The following is a 24,565-nucleotide window of genomic DNA, read 5'->3' as shown; positions in this document are numbered from 1 at the left end:
CTTAAGGCAGCGCCGTAATCAGCAGCCGCGCAGAACAGTGGCACTACCAGGCCACCCTTACCTCTGTGCTGCTGTTGATGGCAGCGCTACCTTCAGAGTTGGACACCCAGCCAGCAACTGCCCCTCTCCAGTTGCATAATTTGTGCCAGGACTTGCTGGAGCTGAGTCCCCAGCACCTCCTTCATTACAAATTAAGCATTGCAAGTAAATTACTAAGTCTGGGGAAAGCTGTGTTAGTTTGTATCCACAAAAACAACAAGGAGTCCGGTGGCACCTTAAAGACTAACAGATTTATTGGGGCATAAGCTTTCGTGGGTAAATAAATCTGTTAATCTTTAAGGTGCCACTGGACTCCTTGTTACTTACTAAGGAAATCATAGGCAAATGATAGGCAGTGGAGCATATTTTTAAGGTGAGCTGGTGGGTCACACAGGAAGCTTTGTTGGGCCTGCAGGCCGCCTACTGAGTATCACTGGTCTAGATGATCACAATGGTCCCTTCTGGCCTCAAAGTCTATGAGCAGAAGTGAAATTAGCTGAAATACGTAATATAGCACCTAAGAGTTCTTTCTTTTGTATGAAGAAAATCAATTAGAGTTTTCAAACAATTAATAAATCAGAATTATATTCATGAAATGATAATTTCCCCCTATAGGTGGAAAAAGAGAAGTTAATTCCACAGCAGACATGTCCTGCTGAATTGTCCAGTTACAATAGTGCATATGGCTGCTCTCGTAAATCATATTTGACTAATTAGCCCTTTGCCTCTACTGTCAAATGGATTAAGTCTCCTCTCTCCCTTTGTTCTCATGTAAGTGTCCTCCTACGAATCATCAGCATATCATCTTCCTGTGCTCCTAACATGTATTTTAAAAGAAATAATCATGTTTCGTATCTGACTTTTTCACATGCAAAAACCCTCCCTCCTCCTCATTTCATCATACTTATGAAACAGAGATACTTTACTAACAAGACAGTAGCACAATCGGGTTCTGCCATTTCTCCTTTGGGGCAAAGGAGAAAAAGATTAATCAGGGAGTCAACCATTCTATTTCCCCACCTCCTGATTTAAGTATCTCATTCTTGAAAAGATGTATCACAAGAGCCATTGTTCTTGCCCTTTCGGGAGGCTCAAAGCTATAGTCCCCTCACAGCCTGTCACAACACTACTCTTTATAAATTAACCAAAGGACGAAGGTGAATAATAAAATGCATCACCTTATCCACTGAGGGCTAGGTAGTGGTATTTAGTCATAAACCCATACTTGGGTCCTTGCCCCAGAAGAATCACCAGGAGTGAGAGTACCTCCCAGAGCTCCCTGGTTACCCCGAGAGGAAAGCATGGTGCACACTATGTGTTCGTGTGTGATGATGACGCCTTGGCTTTGCCTACTCCCCTCCCTCTTTCTGGGAAGTTGCTCCTGGTGAGGGGAAGAGGAAAAGTATCTCACGCAGCCCCTGAGCTCCCTTGAGTGCAAGACAAAGTGGAATTTTTTGTAAATCTAAATATATATCTTTTTAAGAGCTTTCTATAAGCAAATTATGTATCTATTTACATGGACAAAGTCTAAAAATAAGGGATAAGAAAAAAAACTCCCCTTTGTGAAAACAATAGATAAACATTTATATATTGTATGGAAAGCAATGAATACCTCTCCATGCACTCCTGAGTGTCCACGTTCCAAACTGCTATACAACCATCGACACTTCCAGCTGCCACATACTGTCCGCAGGGAGACCAGATCACAATACTCAGAGTCTAGTGAAAGTAGACATTATTATTAATTGAGTGCTGACAATATTCTCGGTCCTGTATAGTAAAATAGACATCTATGAAAAAGATTAAGAACTTTTAGCAAACTGTATCCAGTTATCTGTGGGAAGATTTTTTGCTACCCTCATATAAGAGCCACTCTAAAAATCAGCACATTTTTTACTCCTTTTCATTCAGAGTACTTATTTTTAGTTACTGCACGCTGTAGAGAAATGCAACAAAGTCTGAGTTTTTCAAATGTCCTGCAACACGCGGACAGGAGCAAAATGCACTCTGCAACTGCAAAAAGCAACCATTTTAGGTGGAGTTATGTACGCATAAAAGACTGTTTTACATTTTAATATTTGAAAGACTATTAAGATCTGTTCCACTGACAATACGCCCAGTGATTTACACATGTACTGTCCCAAGACTCTTGTAGGCTTAGGTACACATACATCTAAATTACCATGTAGGTGAATTAGCATTCTTCTACCCAGCAATCTCCGAAGACATGATGTTATAAGACGGGGGAGAGTAAAGTTGCTATTTCCCTACTATGTAGGCAGATTTCAATTAATCAAAATATAGAGTAGAATAATGAAATCTCTACTATGCAAGAAAGCAAAGAAATATTTTAACAGCTCTCTTTGTATGAAATCTATTTGGAACAAACGTCTGGAACTGATGCTCCCAAACTCAGGCCCACAGAGATCTGGCTGGTTACATGGTGCTCTCTCTCCTCTTGATTTTCTACCACATTGCATCCAAGTATACTTCAAAACACTTTAGATACTTTCCTAATATGACTTTTCTATTTAAACTACTGCTGTAGATTCCACAAGATTGCAAATATGCGGGAAATTGACCTGGAGGGTTAATTGTCCATGAAACTGTTTCTAAGAGGATGTGTTTCACTCTGTGACAAAAAGGTTGAAAACCTATGATACAGGGCACGTACCTGAGTAATGAAATTATCTGAAAGATCAAATTGATTATCCCAAGTTTCTCTTCTGTACAGTTTAACAGCTTTCTCAACTGGAACTGCTAGTAACTATTCAGGAAAAAAAAGTGTGTTAATTTAGGACAAATAAAAATTTTTTAAACAGTTTATTTTTATTTCACATTTCCCTTCCCATTCAAATAAGGCTAATTACAGCAGCCAACAAGCAGTGTAGTTTCTTTATTTAGAAGGGATATTATAGTTGTAACTGCCACAACAGCCAATCCGACACACTATCTTTTAATTAGCATCTCAACATTGTTGATTAATAAAGACAGACAAAACATTGTGAATTATATTGGAAATTTCAAGAAACCATAAGTAAGCATATTTGAGCACAGCAGTTTGTATTTTAATCTGCATTTATTTCTGGCAGAAGGATGAAGAGGCTGACAGCTGTCCCTGAAAATTACAGAAATTCTGACCTTTGGAACAGCTAGCAAAATTTGTAAATAGTTTTCAACTGCTTATAAATAAAACTTCCACCAGTGGACCCCTTCAAAAGTTGATATCTATAAAACCTTTTGATCGGATTTATTAATATCTTATACTTATATTGTTAGATAATATTTTATATATAAATCTTTGAATATTTGATTCCTAAACAAGATAATTTCACCTAATTCAAAGCGTACAAAAAAACAGGGAAAAAAACAAAGTTATTGCCAGTCACCCCATAGACCACTGCAGGTCAAAGTACTTCTTACATTATGTCTAAATAAGAAAAATAATACATTTGTTTAAATTTCAAAATATGAATGCAATATAGATTGTTCTGCCAATCAAAACTGTTGCTGTTTTAGAACTGTATTCAAATTGTATACTGGTAAAGCAACATGCCAATCTAATGGACTGTAAGTGACATTCAAGCAGGCACAAAAGGGTGACACATGGTCTTCTGCACCACTTAAGCCTTCTGGTACCAGTGCTAGTGGACATGGGTAAGAGACTCTACACACAAGACGGCCTGAAATGGATTATTCCGACAAGGTTTGTGAAGGGACAATGGAAATACACTTACGCAGATTCAGTGGATGGGAAACCCATACGGGGTGTAGAAGTTGCAACCATTTTTTCAGATCATAAGCTGGAAGAGGGGTTTTTCACTTAGCTCTCTGTCCAAAGTCCCTTTACAGTAACTCCTCACTTAACATTGTAGTTATGTTCATGAAAAATGCAACTTTAAGTGAAACGATGTTAAACAAATCCAATTTTCCCATAAGTTTTAATGTAAATGCAGAGGGTTATGTTCCAAGGAAACTTTTTGTGGGGCAAACAAAAGATATTATACACTGTACAATACTGTACTGTACGGTGGTGGGGAGGTGCCCCAGCTTACCCCTGGGGCTCAAGGCTGGGGGTACAGGGTCGGGGAGGGAGTTAGGGTGTGGGAGGATGCTCAAGGTTGGGGTGCGGGAGGAGGCTCAGGGCTGGGGCAGGCAGGAGGTGCAGAGCACGTACCTGAAGCAGCTCCTGTTTGGTGCAGGGGATGTGCAGGTGGCTCTGTGCAGCGCAGCACCGCCTCCATGGCCACGATTCTGGGCGCTCAAGAGGAGCAGGGGCAGCCGGGCAGCCAGCAGCCAGAGAGAAGCACTGCTTTCCCTTTCAAAGCGCCGCTTCTCTCTGGCCGGCTTTGAAGGGGGGAAAGCGCCACTTCCTTCCAGCCGCTGGCTGCCCCTGCTCTTCCACAGGCCGGAGGACTGAGGAGGAGCAGAAGCAACTGTGCAGGGAGCAGCTGGAAAGAAGTGGCGCTGTCCCCTTCAAAGCGCCACTTCTCTCCAGCCAGCTTTGAGGGGAAAGCGCCGCTTCTCTGCAGCTGCTGGCTGCGTGTCTGCCCCTGCTCCTCCTCAGTCCTCCAGCCCGTGCTCGCAGGGCCGGATTCCAAAAGGGGTTTAGAGCTGCAGGCCAGGGACCAGGGGCCCCCTTAGCCCAGGGACCTGCAGTCTCTAAAGCCCCTGCGTTCCGGGTGGCCCTGCCTGCGTGTGCGGGGGGCAGCTTCCCTGCTCGCTTGCTCCCTCCCTCCCAGAAAGTCCTAAGTGCCGCCAAACAGCTGTTTGGAGGCAGGCGAGGCGCTAGGAGGGAGGGAGGGGAAGGAGGCAGAGAAGAGGAACTTGTGCGATGCTCCCTTTTAAAGTCAAACAACATTATAAAGGAGCATTGCACAACTTTAAACAAGTATGTTCCCTAATGGAGCAGTGATGTAACTTCGAAACAACGTTAAGTGGGAGGACGTTAAGTAAGGAGTTACTGTACTATGGCTGTGTGCATGGCAGGGTAAGTTTCACATTATATATACATTTTATTTGTAATGTAACAATCAGCACTTCGCCATTCACACTAAAAACAATTTTTTTTCTTCTGTTGAAAATACAGTAACGTATTATTTAAAAGGCTTGTTTATTTATACAATAGAAATTATTCTCAGTATAAAGTTTACTTACATGAACGAACGACTGAACCACTTTGATACCTAGCAGTGAGCAAATAAGTTATTTCCCTACCAACAGGGTTCTTTCCTGTTCAGCATAACCTGAATATAGAATATTGTATCAGGCTGACAGCTGGAGTATTGCCAGCCTCACTTTGGCACAGACTATAGACTACTTTATCAAGTATCCATTTCCAGAGGGATTTTTCTTTTGTTTGTTTTTTTAATAATATCATCAAAAACACTTTGCTTATTTTTTGGTGTTGGGATATGGATTGGCCTGGCTTAAATTCCGTTGCTAACAATCAATGTGCCAAGTACTCGCAGAGAGAGGACTACTACAGACAGCAAAACAATGTGTCGCTTACCTTCCCACTTTTAGGCTGCCAGGCAAGCCTACATATTGATTTAGCATTTATCACATCGTTACACTTCTGCAGCAGTGGCCAGCTTGTCACGCATGTCTGAAAACAGAATATTTAGGAACTAGGTTCTCTACATTGCAATTGCAAAAATCCTTCTGTATTATAAAAAAGAAAGTCTTAAAAGTGGAGTGTGGGGAAAAGAGGTAATTATACTAGAATTGTGGAAGTGAAGTAATCTCTCTCACCCAAATATGATAGTAAGTCTGTCCTATTATTATCAGAAAAAAACATGCCCAGGTTTTATAACTTAGTGAAAATATTTTTATAAAAATAAAGCTTATTATAAAATATAGCATAATGTCTCAGACCAAGCGCAAACCTTTCATTTTTAATTAAATGTGGTACAAATCAGATTGATTATTCTACTTGATTAATACTTTGTAAAACCACAGTGATTTTAATAAGGCTGGACAGGGTGTGTGTCAAGGCAGGATTTGACCACAGTAATACAAAAAGGGTTGTATTGTTGTGCTCCATATTACTGCTTATACATTAAAATGCAAATCACAGTTATGATCTCAAAACATTGCATACGAAAAGTTACAGTGCGAGAATTGCTATACAAAAGGCATCCACAATCACAGATTCTAATGCTAGGTCTGACAATTTAGGTATATTTGTCTTAAAAACTAGCAAGTCACAAGGATACTACTCAATCCTGCAATCACCCCTTCAAAATTACTCCCATTTGGAGTCCCTCTGTAGAGTCAATGGGACTTAAGCAGAAGTAATTCTAGACACAACTCTGCAGGACTGGACCCTAACTCTGGAGAACTACATTATTATGAGCTTTTGTTAGCATTAAACCTACAAATTAGATTTCATCTGAATTAGGATTTTTAATATATTTATCTTTTGCATTTATTGCCAATATACCAATTCTGACACATCAAAAGACAAAACACATTCTTTTAGTTAAGATCATTCTTTTGTAAAATACACACAGTAGAATCTAAGGTTTAACTCCAAAAGATTAGCATTTTACCTGATCTGAGATTTTCCATACTCTGACAGACCCATCACAGCTTGCTGATGTCTGTATAAGAAAGAGTAGTTTTTAAAATGTCACCAACAATTTGCAGTAAAAGTAACAAAAGTCACGCTACAATTAGAAGTTTAAGAGGTGTACAGCCAGCAACAGACACATACTATATGAACAGCTTTCAAACAAACTCACAATACATTTTATATGATTTATATTTTTGATATTAAATAAAATATAAATCATCTTGTTTGAAAATATAAGAAACCCTCGTTCATTTCAAAGCTTCTGTATTTACAAATTCTTCACAATGAAATACTTAAAATTAGATGTAATTTTTTTTTAAATCAACATTTTGTTTTAAATTATGTTAGTGGATCAACTTCTCTCAGCAATAAGGACAATACAAAAATTTCACACTGAGAATGTATGTGTAGGAAAGTACAGCTAAGGTTATTGGAGACAGTCTGATATTCACACAATCCTTTTGATGGGCTATACTCAGTAGACAAATTAAATAAAAACAATGTCCTCTGTGCCTGTGGACCATTTTATGATTTAAGATCCCATAAGAAATGTAAAATATGAACTGCTGGAGAAAAAAGTAGTACAAAGTAGAAAGTGACAGGAAAATGCTTTACCAGAAAAACATCTTGGGGATCAAAAGACAGACTTAGGACAGGGGCATCATGTCCTCGGAATGTTTTCTGTTGGCTGCTATCTGTCACCTCCACAACTTTGACCATAAAATCACTGCAGATGAGAGAAATGTACTTAATTGACCAGATTAGTTTAATACTGACTGGCAGGCCCTTATTCTGCATTGATTGAAGTAAATGCAAGTTCTATCTTATTGATCATTGAGGGATAGGATGCTTTTTTAAAATCACACTTATCACTGTAGAATCTACGTGAAAATAGAAGTATTGCCATTTACTTCAATGGGAGCAGGAGCAGGCCATCAATATCAGAATAGAATAACTTTTCCCCTAAATTGAAGAGGAAATGGAATGCTTTAATAAGAAATCATATAAACCTCTGCCCTAATATAAAGCTGTCCTCAGGAGCCAAAAAATCTTACCGTGTTATAGGTGAAATCGTGTTACATCGAACTTGCTTCGATCCACCAGAGTGCGCAGCCCTGCCCCTCCAGAGCACTACTTTCCCAAGTTATATCCGAATTTGTGTTATATCAGGTCGCGTTATATCGGAGTAGAGGTGTATGTGTCATAATCATACCCATCCATCCATATTAATAACTATATTATTATGTAATTTTAGACTAATATCACCTAAATCTGTATTTTGGCTCTTGAAAAGCAGATATTTATATTTTATCATTACCACAACCGATTGACTTATCTTGTTAAATAGCTGCTACATATGTAGATTAAGCTTGTTTGCTAAAAATCATTATGAAACTTTAAAATATTTCATACAAAGAATGCATTAGCTAATTTTCAAATAACTGGATTTTTTCAGTATTATGACAAAGTCTAGTCCATAATTAAGAATACTATCAACTTTTAAGCCATACTAGGCCCCACAATAGCATCTTCACCCACACTTAAAAAATAATGTAAAATTTAGAAGTACTTAAACTGATGTTTAGAAGTACTTAAACTGATGTATGAAAAAATAGAACACTAGTTAGAAACATCTGAGTCTCAAATTCAGTGTGGAATACATTTTTATGGTTGACATATGAACCGCTTAAAATCAGGATTATAATGCACTTCCCTACAAATATCTTAATAACACAAGAGTGTTGCAATCTACAAAACCATTAAATAAATGTAACCCTGGGCCTCAATCCTGCAGTCCTAAGCATACTCACAACTCTTTTCAGGATCACAGCCACAGTTTCTGCAAGATACCAAGGGCTTGTCTACACTGTATGGCAAAGCACTTTAAGGAGTGTGATTTGTGGAGTGATCTAAGGCATGGGTGGCCACTCTGTGGCTCCGGAGCCACATGCGGCTCTTCATACGTTAATATGTGGTTCCTTGTATAGCACTGACTCTGGGGCAGGAGCTACAGGTGCCAACTTCCCAATGTACCAGGGGTGGGGGGGGTGGGGGGGCTCACTGTTCAACCCTGGGCTCTACCACAGGCCCTGCCCCTCTCTACCCCTTCCTGCCCCCTACCTGAGCCTGCAGTGCCCCTGCTCCTCCCTCTTCCTCCCAGAGCCTCCAGGTTGCCAGGAAACAGCTGATTGGGAGGTGGGGGGAAGGCGGGGGAGGCACTGATCGTCAGGGCTGCTGGTAGGTGGGAGGGAGGCACTGGGAGCAGGGCAGGGGAGCTAACGGAGGTCTGCTGATGTATTATTGTGGCTCTTTGGCAATATACACCTCTACTCCAATATAACGCCACCTGATTTAACACGAATTCGTATATAACGTGGTAAAGCAGAGCTCCATGGGGAGGAGGGGGGCGGGCTACGCACTCTGGAGGATGAAATCAAGTTCGATATAAAGCGGTTTCACCTATAATGCGGTAATATTTTTTGGCTCCCGAGGACAGCGTTATATCGAGGTAGAGGTGTACGTTAGTAAATTCTGGCTTCTTCTCAGGCACAGTTTGGTCACCCCTGGTGTTGAACTCTAGCTGCCCAGCACAGACCTTGCTGGCACACTCTAAAAGGTACCTAGTTTGCATTAACGGGGACAAAGTAGTCCCTGTTAATGCAAACTAGGTACCCTTTAGAGCACTCTAGCAAGGCATACACAGGGCAGTTAGAGCACAACGTTACAGAGCTCTTCAGATCACACCCCACTGGAGTGCTTTGCCACGCTATGTAGACAAGCCCTGAATATTTTAGTCTAACACAAAAAATAGCCATAGTAAGAAGCGTATAAATTGTATTCATTCATATCCATATTACTACTATTTTAGTATCTTTATAACATGTCCTGCAACTTTAAAAACAGAACAGTTGATGAAATTTACCTTTTAAACAAAGGTATCCACATCTGATCTGCGAGCCACAAAAATTATCTGTGGATATTCACAGATATCCACAGATTTCCAGGGCTCTACACCAGGAGCAGACTGAGGTTTTGAGGTGAACCCCTCTCCTCCGGAGCCCGGTCGGGAAGAGATGCACAGGCAGCTGTGGGGAGCCACAGCAGAACCTCCACCTGCCCTGGGTGGGGGGCCTGAGCAGCCCCCACAACCCAGGACAGGTGGAAGGACCCAGGCTCCCCACAACTGACGGCTCTGGCCAGGGAGGGGGGCAGCTCAGAGCTGCAGCCCAGCCACGATAAGAGCCGGGTGGGCAGCTGTGCTGAGCTGCAGGGGACTCTCCACTTGCTTTGGGTGGAGGGCCCAAACAGCCCCCAGCTCCTGTCCCTGCCCCCCACCCAGGGAAAGTGGAGGGACCCAAGCTCCCTACAACTGCCAGCATTGTCTTCTCAATCCAGCTCCGGCCAAGGGGGCGGCTCAGAGCTGCAGCCTGGCCACAGTAAGAGCCGGGAGCGCAGCAATGGGAAGCTGCGGCAGACCCTCCACCTGCCCTGGGCACGGAGCCTGATAAGCCCCTGAACCCTGTTCCTGCTCCCAGGCCTCCAGACCAGGGCAGGTGGAGGATCCACACCACAATTCCTCACAGCTGCCCACCCGCTCTTACTGTCAGAACCCTGCACGGATAAAAAATTTGTATCTGCATCCACGGTGGTATCCGCAGAAATAGTCCAAAGATATAAAGCAGATATCGCAGATTTGCAGGGCTCTATCCATATGTTCTGCATTTAAGTGGAATGTACTGTCAACTCACAAGTTCTAGATTTAAAGTAATAATTGAGAGACTTGTGACCATTATGCATGCACATTAGCGTTTGCAGAAGTGGATCCTTAAACTGTCAACAATACTGTGATTCTTAATACACAGTTAGTAACTAAAGCCCTGATCCTGATATGAGCTCCATAGGGGTGAACCCTTGTGCCTTTGCAAAATAAGTCCCTGAAGAATATAAATTACATCTGGAAACTTGATGTTGTGGGGCAGTTATTTATGTGGCCCCAACCTCTCCCATAAAAGTTTTTCTTAATGGCCTCCTCCATTTGACCATTTTCTTCTATGAAGACCTTTTGAGGCATTGTAAAATCTTCACAAAATGCAGATTAATTAGATGGTATTGTGAACAAAAGTCACATCCCAGGAAGTTGCTAATATTCCAGATTTAGCGTAGCGATTGGCTTGTCCTGCATCAAGATCAAATTACCTGGATCCAGCAGCAATTTTAGTACCATCCCTGTTAAAGACAACATGGTTTGCATTTGTGGTGAAACGAGTCAGGATGCCATCAGGAGCTCCTTCGGGGAATGTATGAATCTGGACAGTATTGTTAGATACTGCAGTAACCAGTCTTCCATTCTACAAATGAAACAAACAAACTCTGGAATTGGTGGGTTAAAGAAAAATATTTTGGTCCAAGGAACAGAAAGCCAGTGATCTTTCCATATATAATCTTGAGTAGTTTCAAGAGCTTCTGGTTTTAAAAAGGAGCAGCAGCTGGGAAATGTTCCTTCCAGTTATATTTCTTCCTCTTCCCTCTCCCCTCCCCCCACAAAAAAAATTAACAGAAACCAAGGAGAAAATTTTCAATTAACAAGTACCACCCTTCACACTTCAAATTTTTTAATTTGATATTACTTAACTATATTCCTTAAACCAGTGGTTCTCAACCAGGGGTACACATACCCCTGGGGGTACGCTGAGGTCTTCTGGGGGTACATCAACTCTAGACATTTACCCAGTTTTATAACAGGCTACATAAAAAGTACTAGCGAAGTCAGGACAAACTAAAATTTTATCTAGACAAATGAGAAAGAAAGCAATTTTTCAGTAATAGTGTGCTGTGACCCTTTTGTATTTTTTATGTCTGATATTGTAAGCATGTAGTTTTTAAGTGAGGTAAAAACAAATCAGACTCCTGAAAGGCATACAGTAGTCTGGAAAGGTTGAGAACCACTGCCTTAAGCTATTTAAACAAGTTATTCCTTTAGGCCCCAATCCTGTAAAGATGTGTTTACATGCTTAAATATTTGTTCTGTGAGCAGCCTCACTAGCTTCAATGGGACTACTCACAGTACAGAGTTACACATGTGAATAGGTCTTTGCAGGATCAGGGCCTTAGAGCCAGGGCTGTCCCTAGCTATTCTGGGGCCCTATGCAGGCCCCCTCCAACGGGGTGGGGGTGGGGGGAAGGCCAGGTTTCCGCGCGGCGGGGGTGTGGGCCCCAGGGGGGGTGCGGGGATACTTGGAGGACAAGAAGGAACCACCCCCCACACCCCAGCGTGCGACGGCCAGGTCTGCACTTCCCACCACGGGGAATGCAGGTCCGGCCATGATGGCTGTTGCAGAGCTCAGGAGAGTGGGGGCGGGGCTGGGCAGGGGTGGGAATAGGTGGGGCTGGGGTGGGGAAGGAGCAGAGCCGGGTGGAGAAGGGGTGGGGGCCATGGGGAATAGCCGGAGCAGGGGCTGGAGCAGCTGCATGCTTTGCATATGAGTAAGGATGGCCCTGCTTAGAGCCTCGTGTCTTTACTGAAATAGTGAGCGTGTGAGTCAAGGAATGGCACTAATGAGCTCTAAAGAGATCCATTCAATCCTCTAAACCTGGAAGAAGGGGATTATGAGGCCTTAACCGTGGAGAGTATGAAGCAAGAAAATAAGAAGGAATTCTCAGGGTTTTGATAGAGAAAAAAAAAAGCTCACTTCCCAAAGAAAAAAAGTGTAATCAAAATATACAGGCAGTCTTGGACTTACAACACGATTGGCTCCTGAAAATCGCATCAAATTCAAAATGTGTTAACTTGAATTTCCCACAGGAACAATGTCTGATCGAGCATCTTAAAGTCGAAACCGACATCGTAAATTCGAAACACAATGACAGTTTATAAATGTTGTAAGTGCCGTTCATCGTAACTTGCACGTCAAGTCGAGAACTTTGGTTTTTATGTGACACATGATCATGAGAGGGCGCCCTTGTCCCAAATTTCACAGACTAAATGCCATAAAGGAAAGCTTGATGGCTTGTCAGGCATACTTTAACAAATGGTTAGTTTGCAGGAATACAAACTAGAAGATCATCACATTAATCTTTCCAATATTCCCTATTCAGAATGCCAAATGAATATATATGGTCAAGCGACATGGCAAATTTTACACAATCTTTTATATTTATAGAAAAAAAATCTACAGTTAAGATGAAAATGTATCATCTCTCTTCATGTACGTGTAGCAGCAGGTTCGACAAATAATTTAAATTATAGCCTACATAAAATACATAATTACAGCTGCCATGCATATTTCTCTCCAAAAGCAGAGTTACATAAAGTTTATGTTCATAAATATAAATATTACAAAAATTATATATGCAGCAATGCTCAGACTAGATAACCTAACGTGTTAAGACATATCAGACTGTACTTAACTGATTCAGACCTACTTCAAATTAAAAACCTTTTTTCCTTAAAGATAAATTATTTATGAGTGAAGAATTAAATCTAATTTTTTAAACAAAATTACTGGACTTAAGTCTTGGAAAATGTTTTTGAAACTCATGCTAAGAAACTCAGACACAAATCTTTGAAAGCAGTGGGCTATTTAATCTGAAAAAATAAAAATCAGTATTCTTCAAAATTTTCTTGCTTCAGTAAATTTTACTTGATAACATTGAGTTTTTGCTTATATACTCAAATGTAGTCTTTTTTTAAGCATACACATATCAATAATTGCTTACTCATTCCCCCCAAAAAGTTACAAAAATTTGATACATGCATTTTTTTAAAGTAAATCTGCTCTCTCTGCAAACTTATACGGCACAAACACTGTTTTCCACTTGAAGATTAATTACAAACTCCTGGGATAATTCTCTCATTTTCAAAAGATGCTGTAAAATGAGAGGACATTTCAGATTTTATACAAAAACCAAGGTATTTACGTAATACATTTTAATGTAGCATAAGAATAGCTTCAGACAAAGGAATTACTATGAAAATTCTCAAGACAAATATGTGAAGTTTTCAAAAGATGCATTAATGAGGTACAGGTGACACCAGTCATAAGAAGTAATGTAAGTCATCCTTATTTTAATTATCATAGCCAAATAATCATTCCATCCATATTTATAAAAATATGAACTTCCTTCATGATGGATATAGCAAGTTATATTAGGCACTTTATGCGAGAGCAGATCAGTTGGATTACTAGAATAGACTCTGATCAGCACTCCCACAAATTACTATTATTTGCAGTGGATGAAGAATTCAAGATTCAATTTCTCTCTTACCTTTGAAAAGGTCAGAGAACCATCTTTTGGTTACCCAAAAATCTTTAAAGCCAGACACCCAATGATTAGCAAGGGCACCACTAGGAAATGACTTCTGGAATGTAATTTTTGATCCATATAGCCAAATGACTGCTATGAAGTCTGAGCATCATAATTAAATTACACTGTATATTAAAAAATAATTTTCTGTTTCAGTTTCTCTAAGAGAGTTTAAAATCATGAAGTCAGAATATCCTGAGAAACTCAGCAGGAGGAAAACTTCTGTAGTTCTTTACCCCACTGAATGGGGTAAGGAATAAATTGTCAAATCAATATACTCTAAAGCATTTTAAAGTTCTTGAATGATTTATCTAAACTATAAACCAGATAGACATGTTCAACCAATTAGATGTTTCTAGTGATTCAACATTAATCTGTCTTTTGGGAACAGATGTCAGTAGATATAGGGGTAAAATGATATTTAAAGTAAATTGATCAATTTTTAATGGCTTTAATACCTTCACCTAAACACATTGGTGGAGTGGAGTCACTTCTGCAGTTTGTGCAAGGCACAACTACAAACTATTCTAAGGCAAAGGAAAGATAGGAAAAATACTAAAACACCAATATTGCTCCATCAAGAGTTCTTTAATTACCTGAAAATCAAAAAGGAATCCTATAAAAAGTAGAAACATGGATGAATTGCTAAGGAGGGGTACAAAAGTATAGCACTAGCATGTGGGGACAAAATCAGAAAGTCTCAGGCACAAAATGAGTTACACCTAGCAAGGGACATAAAAGGCAATAAAGAGACGTTCTTTAAAAGAAGCAAAAGAAAGACAAGGGAAAGCGTAGGTCCTCTACTTAGCAGGGACGGAGAGCTAATAAGTGACAACATCAAGGCGGCTGAGCTGTTTAATGCCTATTTGCTTCAGTCTTCACTAAAAAGGTTAATGGTGATCAGATACTCACAATTAATATAAATATAAGGGGGAAGGAATGCAAGCCAAAATAAGGAAATAACAGGTTAAAGAATATTTAGATAAGTAAATGTATTCAAGTTGTCAGGGCCTGATTAAATTTCTCCTAGGATAACTGGGAAATTAGCTGAAGCAATCTTGGAACCATTAGCAATTAACTTTGACAACTCATGAATGATGGGTGAGGCCCTACAGGACTGGAGAAGGGAAAACATAATACCTATCTTTAAAAATGGGAACAAAGTGGACCCAGAGAATTATAGACTAGTCAGCCTAACTTTGACACCTGGAGAGATACTAGAACAAATTATTAAACAATCAATTTGTAAGCACTTGGAGAATAATAGGGTTATAAAGCTTATAGCCACATGGATTTGTCAAAAACGAATCATTCCAAACCAACCTAATTGCCTTCTTTGACAATCTTAGTGGCCTAGTGGATGGGGGGAAGCAGTAGACATGATATATCTTGATTTCAGTAAGACTTATGATACAGTTCCACATAACATTCTCAAAAGCAAACTAAGGAAATGTGCTCTAGATGAAATTACTATAAGATGAGTGCACAACTGGTCGAAAGACCACATCAAAGAGTAGTTATCAATGGTCCACTATCAAACTGGGAAGGTGTATCTAGTGGGGCCTTGCAGAGGTCAATGCAGGGTCTAGTATTATTCAATGTTTTCATTAATGACTTGGATAATGGAATGAAGAGGATCCTTATAAAATTTGCAGATGACACCAAGCTGGAAGGAACACACTAGAGGACAGGATTAGAATCCAAAATGACATTAACAAATTAGAAAATTGGTCTAAAATCAACGAGATGAAATTCAATAAAGACAAGTGAAAAACACTTCACTGAGGAAAGAAAAATAAAATGCACAACTACAAAATGGGAAATAACTGGCTAGGTGGTAGTACTGCACTGCTGAAAAGGATCTGGGAGTTATTGTGGATCACATTATTGCATGAGTCAACAATATGATGCAGTTGCAAAAAAGGCTAATATTCTGGGGTGCATTCACTTGAGTATCGTATGTAAAACACAGGAAGTAATTGCTCTATTGCACAAGTGAGATCTCAGCTGGAGTAGTGTGTCCAGTCCTGGCACCACACTTTAAGATGTAGACAAATTGGAGAGACTCCAGAGGACAGCAACAAAAATGATAAAAGGTTAACAAAACCTGACCCATGAGAAAACATTAAAAAATCTGGGTATGGTTAGTCCTGAAAAAAGAAGATTGAGGGGGAATCTGATATGTTAAGTGCTGTTACAAAGAGGAAGGGGATCAATTGTTCATGCCCATTAAATGTAGGACAAGAAGTAATGGGCTTAATCTGAAGCAAGAAAGATTTAGGTTAGATATTAGGAGAAACTGTCTAATTATACAGGTAGTTAGGCTCAGGAATAGGCTTTCAATGGAGGTTGCGGAATCCCCATCACTGCAGGTTTTTAAGAACAGGTTAGACAAATACCTGTCAGGATGGTCTAGATTTACACCTCCACCTCGATATAACGCTGTCCTCGGGAGTCAAAAAAACCTTACCGCGTTATATTGAACTTGCTTTGATCCACCGCAGTGCGCAGCCCCCCCCCCCCCCCCGACCACTGCTTTACCGCGTTATATCCGAATTTGTGTTATATCGGGTCACGTTATATCGAGGTAGCAGTGTACTTGGTCCTATCATAGTGCAGGGGACTGCAGCTGTTGATCTCTCAAGGTCCCTTCCAGCTCTACATTTCTATGACTGTACGATTAAGACAGATCCTTTTAATCTCATGTAAGATATGTCTGTGACAACATTAAGAAATAAAGTTAGACTACTTTATTTGCTGAAAGCTATGTTATGCAAGTTAATACAATGAGTCATGTGTGTAATATTAAATCAAGTTTGCTAAATCCAATATCATTCTAGCTCCAATCCTGCAAATATTTCCAATACATACTTAATTTTATGCATGTCAGCAGTCCCATTGAGTTCACATGCATACAGTTAAGTACACAGGAAGATTTTGCAGGATCAAGACATATATCAGCACCTGTGTTGCACATTTCATAGAAAATATTATACTAATACCTTTAAAGCAAATGAATATGCTTTTTCTCCCACATTAATGGACTTAGGATCATCATCATCCAAGTTTTCCCAAATCCTAACATCTCCATCACTGCCACAAGTTACAATACAGCTGTTAAGAAAATAATAATATTAACATTTGTGTATAGCAGGATTATTATGATTTTCCTCAGCTCAAAATATGGGGGGAAAATGTTTAAAAATTTACATTTTTATTAAATGAAACATATTTTATAAGTGTATTTATTCTTCAAATAATATGAGACAGATACTCGTATTATTCAACATGAAAAACTTGCAATTCTGCTAGTATAACACAATAATTGAGTATAAGTTTACTAACTAGATATGCCTATCCCTCTTTTGTATCTGTCCTTAGATATTCAGACACTAAGCAGCCAATTCATTTTTCAGCATCTGGGAGGAAATTTTCAACAGCATAAAGGAAAGTTAGGAGCCCAACTTGCACTGACTTTCACTAGAAGTTGGGCACCCAACTGCCCTTTCTGCCCCCTATCCTGTCACAAAGTTCTGACCTAATCCAAATGCGCTAAACACACTTGATTGAAGCTGAAATGGCTGTAAAGGAGGGCAGGCCTTTTAAAAACTGTCAAGATTCTGAATTCATCTCTCCTGTCTTTCATGATTTCACTTCTACAACTTTGAACTTTGATGCAACAAATTGTTACACAACCTTTTTCACAACCAGAGATTGGGAGCAGAAATCTGAATCTCCAATTTTAAATGCTAGAAAGACATGAATGATTTCAGGATTCCATTATATCAGCAACACTTCAGCCTCCTCTTAGCGTACTTGGCTCAGACTAAGACATTTGTATTTGCTATCAGTCATGCTGGCAAAGTAATGGAAAGGTTTTATAACTTCTGTCAATCATTTTTTGTATTTTATCCTTTTGTGGTTTTGGTACTTTGTTGGTAGATCAATCCCCATACCATTCTGACCCTAATACCCTCTTTTAACACATAAAGACCACATCTATGCTACAAAATTAAGATGACCTAACTTACATTGGCATACAGTTGCCACAGTCATTATATCGCTTGTACATGTCTACACTTTGCTCCATGTGTTGGTAGTGCATGTCGCTCACCAGGAGTGCTTGCACCAATTGAACACCTCACTGTGGGCATTGCAGGATGGCTTCTGAAAGCCAATGACAGTCAGTGTAAGCAAGGCACTGTCTACACTGACACTGCATCAACCTAGCTACATCAACATTGATTCTACATCTCTCGTGGAGATGGAATTATTAAGACGGTGTAGCAGGTGAATTACATCAGTGGGAGCAAAATTTTAGTGAAGACACTTAAATAGGTAGGTTGATGTAAGCTGCCTTGTGTCGATCTAACTCTGTAGTGTGGACCAGGGCTCAGTTTCAATTCAGTAGCATTATCATACTACACAAGAGGTTCTCAAACTGGGGGTCAGCACCCCTCAGGGGGTTGCGAGGTTATTACATGGGGGGTCCCTAGCTGCCAGCCTCCACCTTTACTCAACTCCTTTCTAAGGTAAACAACCCCAATCTTTTCAACATCTCTTCATATGAGTGTTTTGCCAGGCCTATGAACATTCCCACCACTCTTCTCTCACCCCCTCTAGTTTTGCAATATCAATGTCATTGCTTACAGACACATGAACTACTGAAATAAGCCCTAATTTCAATAATTTACCTTCCAGTGTCATCAAAGCAGACATCTGTGTGGCCTTCTGTGTGTCCATAGCGCATTGGCTTTTGTGTTGAAGGCATCTTCTCTCTTATCTCTATAATAATAAAAATGTAAAAAGCTTTGTAAAACAAATACAAATGATTTATTAGTGTTAATAACAGGAAAACACTATTTAAACTTCAGTAGTTAAATCATTTTGATGCAGTGGTATTTTTGCATGTTTTTTTCCTGTTAAAGAGCTTAGCAGTGTTGATAAGAATCACTACAATATATGTATTTTGAAAAATATTATGAAAAGTATGATGAGGGGAAATGAAGAAATTTAAAGGAGGGATTAGTAAATACTGCAGTATTTCTGGTTAAACAAATATAAACTGAGAGCACACACCACCACTTTACTGTATGAGTTAAATTGATTAGAATTTTATTAACAACTGCTAGCCTATGCCAAAACAGTTAGCGTGCTCCCAAGTCCTGTAACTGTATCCACAAAGGCAGAACCTTGCACCCATGTAGAGCTCTAATGACTTTAATGGGGTCCCATGCAAGCACCAGAGTCCACCTGGGTAGATCCAACTGAAGTGCTGGGACTCACATAAGCAACAACGATAACTTTGTGACAAGCCTATATCTTTATTACCAAGGGAAATAAAAATGGATAAACATCAGCTCCAAATAACAGTCATTTAAAAAAGCAGAGTCCTGTGGCACCTTATAGACTAACAGCTCATGCTCCAATATGTCTGTTAGTCTATAAGGTGCCACAGGACTCTGCTGCTTTTACAGATCCAGACTAACACGGCTACCCCTCTGATACTTGACAGTCATTTCAAAGAATGTAGTTGGAACAGAAGGCATTTTTTAAAAAGCCATCTATTCTAAAATTCTACATATGTTCTAAGTTGTACTGATATAAGCAGAACAGTTCTGTATTTTAAATTCTTCATGAACTGACTGTGACTGAACAACACACACAGTGCATTTCACTTTTGCTTGTATTTTTTTAACGTCCAGGAAGATCATAGTTAAAAAATGTTAATCCCTTGAATTTGGTTAAACACAGTGACTCTCAAAACAAGAAAACTGTGTCCACGTCTGCTTTTTTGAACACCTCTGAAGTTTCTATTCTACCCTGACAGCAAACCTATAAACTGGACAGAACCTCAAAACACACAATTCATATACGTCTGTTATATTGATTCCCTGATATGTGTTTTACTTTTTACAATATATGGCAAGAACTGACTTTAGCAACCTCACAGGGAACTAGTGAAAGCCACTTCCCTAGAGTGGTGGGCCTTTAGCTAATGGTGAAACAAAATAAGGCTGCAGGACTTGGAAGTACAGAAGCTGCTTAAGATAGAGTGTTACCTATTGGAGGTGGGGACCTCAGTGCAAGCATCACTCGATATTCATTGTCAATAGAAAAAATGATCAGATATCAGATCAAAGTCATTCATTCAGTATGCAGCATAGGGCTAGATAACCATTATTCCCTATCGAGGAGAAAAATGCCTGCGGGAAGGGGCAGATCATTCCACCAGTTTGGAATGGAGTTTGTCCCTCAGGCAATGAGCTATATCTACACTGCAGAATGACAGGGCTTGGACCCAAGTCACAGTGGGACTTGGGCTCTGACCCACCCCTCTAGCAAGGTCCTAGGATCAGAGTTCTTTGAGCTCACAGGCCTGAATCCGACTGACTTGTGTGTGGATAGTGGGGGAACTTGGGCTCAAACCTCAGTCAGAGCCCAGGCTTAATATGCAGTGTAGACGTACCCTAAAGGCTTCCCTGCTGGCCACTGGCTGCTCCTGAAACTTTCATATTAGATCAATGTTGGGGGCAAGATGGGGAGAGAGCCTCTCAGAAATTGTCCAGCCCTAAGATATGATTACTTTCTCCATGGGAACGGTGATGGCAGGGGGTCATATAGGCCCACACTCAACGTGTGTAGATCCTGAACCTTAAGTAGCGGCAAAGCCTGGGGTGGCTAGTATCTGAAGGCTACTGCCTCCATCTTCTGCGTGTCAAAGGAGAGATCTGCACCCAGCCCATGAGGGGTGATTGGCCCAGCGCTGGGGTCACAGTGAGACACCCCACAATCCTCTCTCCTGCTTTACTGCACTGCTTGGTGTGTGCATAGCTACACCCAACCTAACTGCCCCCCACCTTCACCTCTTCTCCTCACACCCAACCCTACCCACACCCAACCTAACCCCCCCCACCTTCACCTCTCCTCCTCACACCCAACCCTACCCACACCCAACCCACCGTAGACCCCAGCCATCTTCACCTCTCTCCTCACACCCAAGCCTACCCCCCAAACTAACCCCCTCACCTTCACTCTCCTCCTCACGACCCACCCTAACCCACACCCAACTAACCCCCGCCCATCTTCACCTCTCCTCCTACACCCAACCCTACCCCACACCAACCTAACCCCTCTCACCTTCACCTCTCCTCCTCACACCCACCCTATACCCACACCCACCTAACCCCCACCTTCACCTCTTCCTCCTCAAACCCAAACCCCTACCCCCACCCAAACCTACCCCCCACCTTCACCTCTCCTCCTCAACACCCAACCCTACCCACCAATCCTAAAACCCCCCCCATCTTCACCTCCCTCCTCACACCCAACCCTACCCACACCCAACCTAACCCCCATCTCACCCTCCTCCTCACACCCAACCCTACCCACACCAACCTACCCCCACCTTCACCTCTCCTCCTCACCACCCAACCCTACCACACCCAACCTACCCCCCCCATCTTCACCTCTCCTCCTCAAAACCCCAACCCTAACCCACAGCTCCCCACCACCTAACCCCCATCGTTCCCACCTCTCCCTCCTCACAGTCCCAACAACCTACCCACACCAACACCTTAACCTCTCCATCTTCACCTCATCCATGTCACACCCACCACCCACACGCCAACCATAACCCCCCATCTTCACCTCTCCTGCTCACACCCAACCTACCACGACCCAACCTAACCCTCCTTCACCTCTCCCTTCTTTTTAACCTTCTCTCTCTGTCACACCCAAGCCTACCCACAGCTCCCCACACCCACCAGCACCCTCGCTCCTGACTGGAACAACCCAACCCGCCACCTCTCCTCCCCACACACAACCTAACCCCCCTACCTACACCTCCCCCACACCGAAACCGCTACCACCCCCTCACCCACCCCACCGGCGACACTCAGCCACGGCACCACCAGCCACTGTCCTGCTCGGCTCGTTCAGCCTTCCCGCGCTCCCTGCGGCGAACTACGCCTTGCGCGAACCTGCCATCAGCCCGCTCGGGCCTATTGCTCCACGTCAGGGCGGGCGGCCGGGCGCCCGGCAGAGGGGTCCGAGTCTGGGGAGGTAGTGAGGCGGCGGGCGCGAGGCCAGGCGCTTTCGGAGTGGCTCTGCTCAGGCAAGGTGAGGGGATCGGAGCTCCGCCAAGAGGGGAGCGCGGCGGGAGGGCAGGTTTCACCCGCGCCACACAGCCCGGTAGCCAATTGCGTAACCCTGCTTCCCGCCTGGCCCTTCTGCCCCACGCCCCGCTCAGCCTGCCCTCCCATCCCCCTGCCCCCACTCCCCCTCCTGCCCTTCTGCCCACTCCCCCCCTTCAGCCTGCCTCCCATCCCCCTGCCCACTCCCCCCCTGCCCTTCTGTGTCGCTCCCGCCTCCCCACTCCCCCCCTCAGCCTGCCTCCCATCCCCCTGCCCCTCCCCTTCCCCCGCTTGCCCTTCTGCCCCACTCCCCCCCTCAGCCTGCCTCCCATCCCCCTGCCCCACTCCCCCTCCTGCCTTTCTGCCCCACTCCCCCTCAGCCTGCCTTCCATCCCCCTGCCCCACTCCCCTCCTGCCCTTCTGCCCCACCCCTCAGCCTGCCTCCCATCCCCCTGCCCCACTCCCCTCCTGCCCTGCTGCCCTACTCCCCCCTCAGCCTGCCTCCCATCCCCTGCCCTCCACTCCCCTTCTGCCCCTGTCGCTCCCCGCCTGCCCTTCGCCCACTCCCCCCTCAGCCGCCTCCATCCCCCTGCCCTTCTCCTCTTGCCCCTGTCCCACTCCCCTCCTGCTCTCTGCCCCGTCCCTCCTCTACCTGCCCTTCTGCCCCACTCCCCCTCCTCAGCCTGCCTCCCATCCCCCCCCACTCCCCCTCCTCTTCCCCTCCTGTCCCTCTTCCCTGTCCCTCCTCCACCTGCCCTTCTCTCTGCCCGCCCCACCCCTCCTCCCTCCTTCTTCCCCACTCCCCCTCAGCCAGCCTGCCATCCCCTGCCCTTCTTCTCTTGCCCTGCCCCACTCCCCTTCTGCCCAATCCCCCCCTCACGCCTCCTCCATCCCCCTGCCCTTCCTCCTTGCCCCTGTCCCTCCCCCCGCCTGCCCTCGCCCCACTCCCCCCCTCAGCCTGCCTCCCATCCCCTGCCCTTCTCCTCTTGCCCCTGTCCCACTCCCCTCCTGCTCTTCTGCCCCGTCCTCCTTACCTGCCCTTCTGCCCCACTCCCCTCCTCAGCCTGCCCCATCCCCCTGCCCCACTCCCCCTCCCTCTTCCCCTCCTGTCCCTCTTCCCTGTCCCTCCTCCGCCTGCCCTTCTCCTCTTGCCCCTGCCCCACTCCCCCCTCCTCCACTCTGCCCTTCTTCCCCACTCCCCCCTCAGCCAGCCTGCCATCCCCTGCCCTTCTCCTCTTGCCTGTCCCTCCGGCCTTTCTGCCCCACTCCCCTCCTCAAGCCTGCCTCCCATCCCCTGCCTTGTCTCCTCTTGCCCCTGCCCACTCCCCCTCCTGCCTTCTGCCCCTCCTCCGCCTGCCCTTCTGCCTCACTCCCCCCTCAGCCTGCCCTTCTGCCCATTCCCCCCCTCAGCCTGCCTCCCATCCCCTGCCCTTCTCCTCTTGCCCCTGCCCCACTCCCCATCCTGCCCCTGTCCCTCCCCCGCCTTCTGCCCCACTCCCCCTCAGCCTGCCTCCCATCCCCCTGCCCTTGTCCCTGCTCTTCTCCTCTTCTCCTCCTCAACTGCCCCCCATCAGCCTGCCCTTCTCCTCTTGCCCCTGCCCCACTCCCCTCCTCATCTCCCCTCCTCTTGTCCCTGCCCCACCCCTCCCCATCTCCCCCCTCTTGTCCCTGCCCCACTCCCCTCCTCCCTCCCCCTCCCCCTCCTCAGCCTGCCCTTTCCCCCCCTCCCCTCCCCTCCTCAGCCTGCCCTTCTCCCCTTCCCCTCCTCACCTGCCCTCCTCTTCTTGCCTGCCCACTCCCCCCCTCTCATCCTCCCTTCTCCTCTGCCCTTCTCCCTTCCTTGCCCCTCTCCTCCTTCCTTCTCAGCCGCCCTTCTCCCTTTCCTTCTGCCCCACTCCTCCTTCCCTCCTCAGCCTGCCCTTCTCCCTTTCCTTCTGCCCCACTCCTCCTTCCCCTCCTCAGCCTGCCCTTCTCCTCTTCCTTCTGCCCCACTCCCCTGCCCCCTCAGTCTCTCTCCCTCTTCCTTCTGCCCCTCCTCAGCCTGCCTGACTCCCTCTCCTCTTCCTTCTATCCCACTCCCCCTGCCCTTCTCCTCTTCCGTCTGCCCCTGCCCCTCCTCAGCCTGCCTTTCTCTTCCCCTTGCTCCCTCCTCAGCCTGCCCTTCTCCACTTCCTTCCCCTCACTCCCCTGCCCCCTCAGTCCCCCTTCTCCTCTTCCCCCTCCATGCCTCTTCCTTCTGCCCCACTCCTGCTGCCCCTCCTCAACCTGCCCTTCTCTTCCTTCTCCCCTACTCTTGCTCGGCCTGCCCTTCTCCTCAGCCTACCCTTCTCTTCCCCCTGTCCCACTCACCCTGCTCCCTCTTCAGCCTGCCCTCCTCCTCTTCCTTCTGCCCCACTCCCCATCCTCCCACCCAGCCTGCCCTTCTCTTCCTTCTGCTCCCTCCTTCCTAACTTCTTCCACCCAGCCTGCCTCACTCCCTCTTCCTCCTCCTACCCCAGCCTCCTCCTGC

The 24,565-nt window shown here is 44.2% G+C and overlaps 1 protein-coding gene across 1 annotated transcript in view; it reads right to left on the bottom strand.

Moving 5' to 3' along the window:
• The window catches only part of WDHD1 (WD repeat and HMG-box DNA binding protein 1), a 52,955-nt gene extending 31,090 nt beyond the window's left edge, over positions 1-21,865 (bottom strand). The window contains exons 1-9 of the mRNA XM_032770371.2: positions 21,835-21,865; positions 18,616-18,706; positions 16,924-17,035; positions 10,814-10,965; positions 7,232-7,343; positions 6,594-6,644; positions 5,552-5,647; positions 2,714-2,806; positions 1,652-1,758 (exon numbers count right to left, since the gene is read on the bottom strand). Coding sequence (XP_032626262.1) covers positions 1,652-1,758; positions 2,714-2,806; positions 5,552-5,647; positions 6,594-6,644; positions 7,232-7,343; positions 10,814-10,965; positions 16,924-17,035; positions 18,616-18,692 — 800 coding nt within the window. The 5' untranslated portion in view covers positions 18,693-18,706; positions 21,835-21,865. The remainder of the gene's footprint in view (positions 1-1,651; positions 1,759-2,713; positions 2,807-5,551; positions 5,648-6,593; positions 6,645-7,231; positions 7,344-10,813; positions 10,966-16,923; positions 17,036-18,615; positions 18,707-21,834) is intronic.
• Between the last annotated feature and the right edge of the window lie 2,700 nt (positions 21,866-24,565).

This window comes from Chelonoidis abingdonii, chromosome 4, assembly GCF_003597395.2.
Source record: "Chelonoidis abingdonii isolate Lonesome George chromosome 4, CheloAbing_2.0, whole genome shotgun sequence".
NCBI lineage: Eukaryota > Metazoa > Chordata > Testudines > Testudinidae > Chelonoidis > Chelonoidis abingdonii.
The sequence above is the reverse complement of the archived record's forward strand: the minus strand, read 5'-3'. Positions and strand labels throughout refer to the sequence as shown.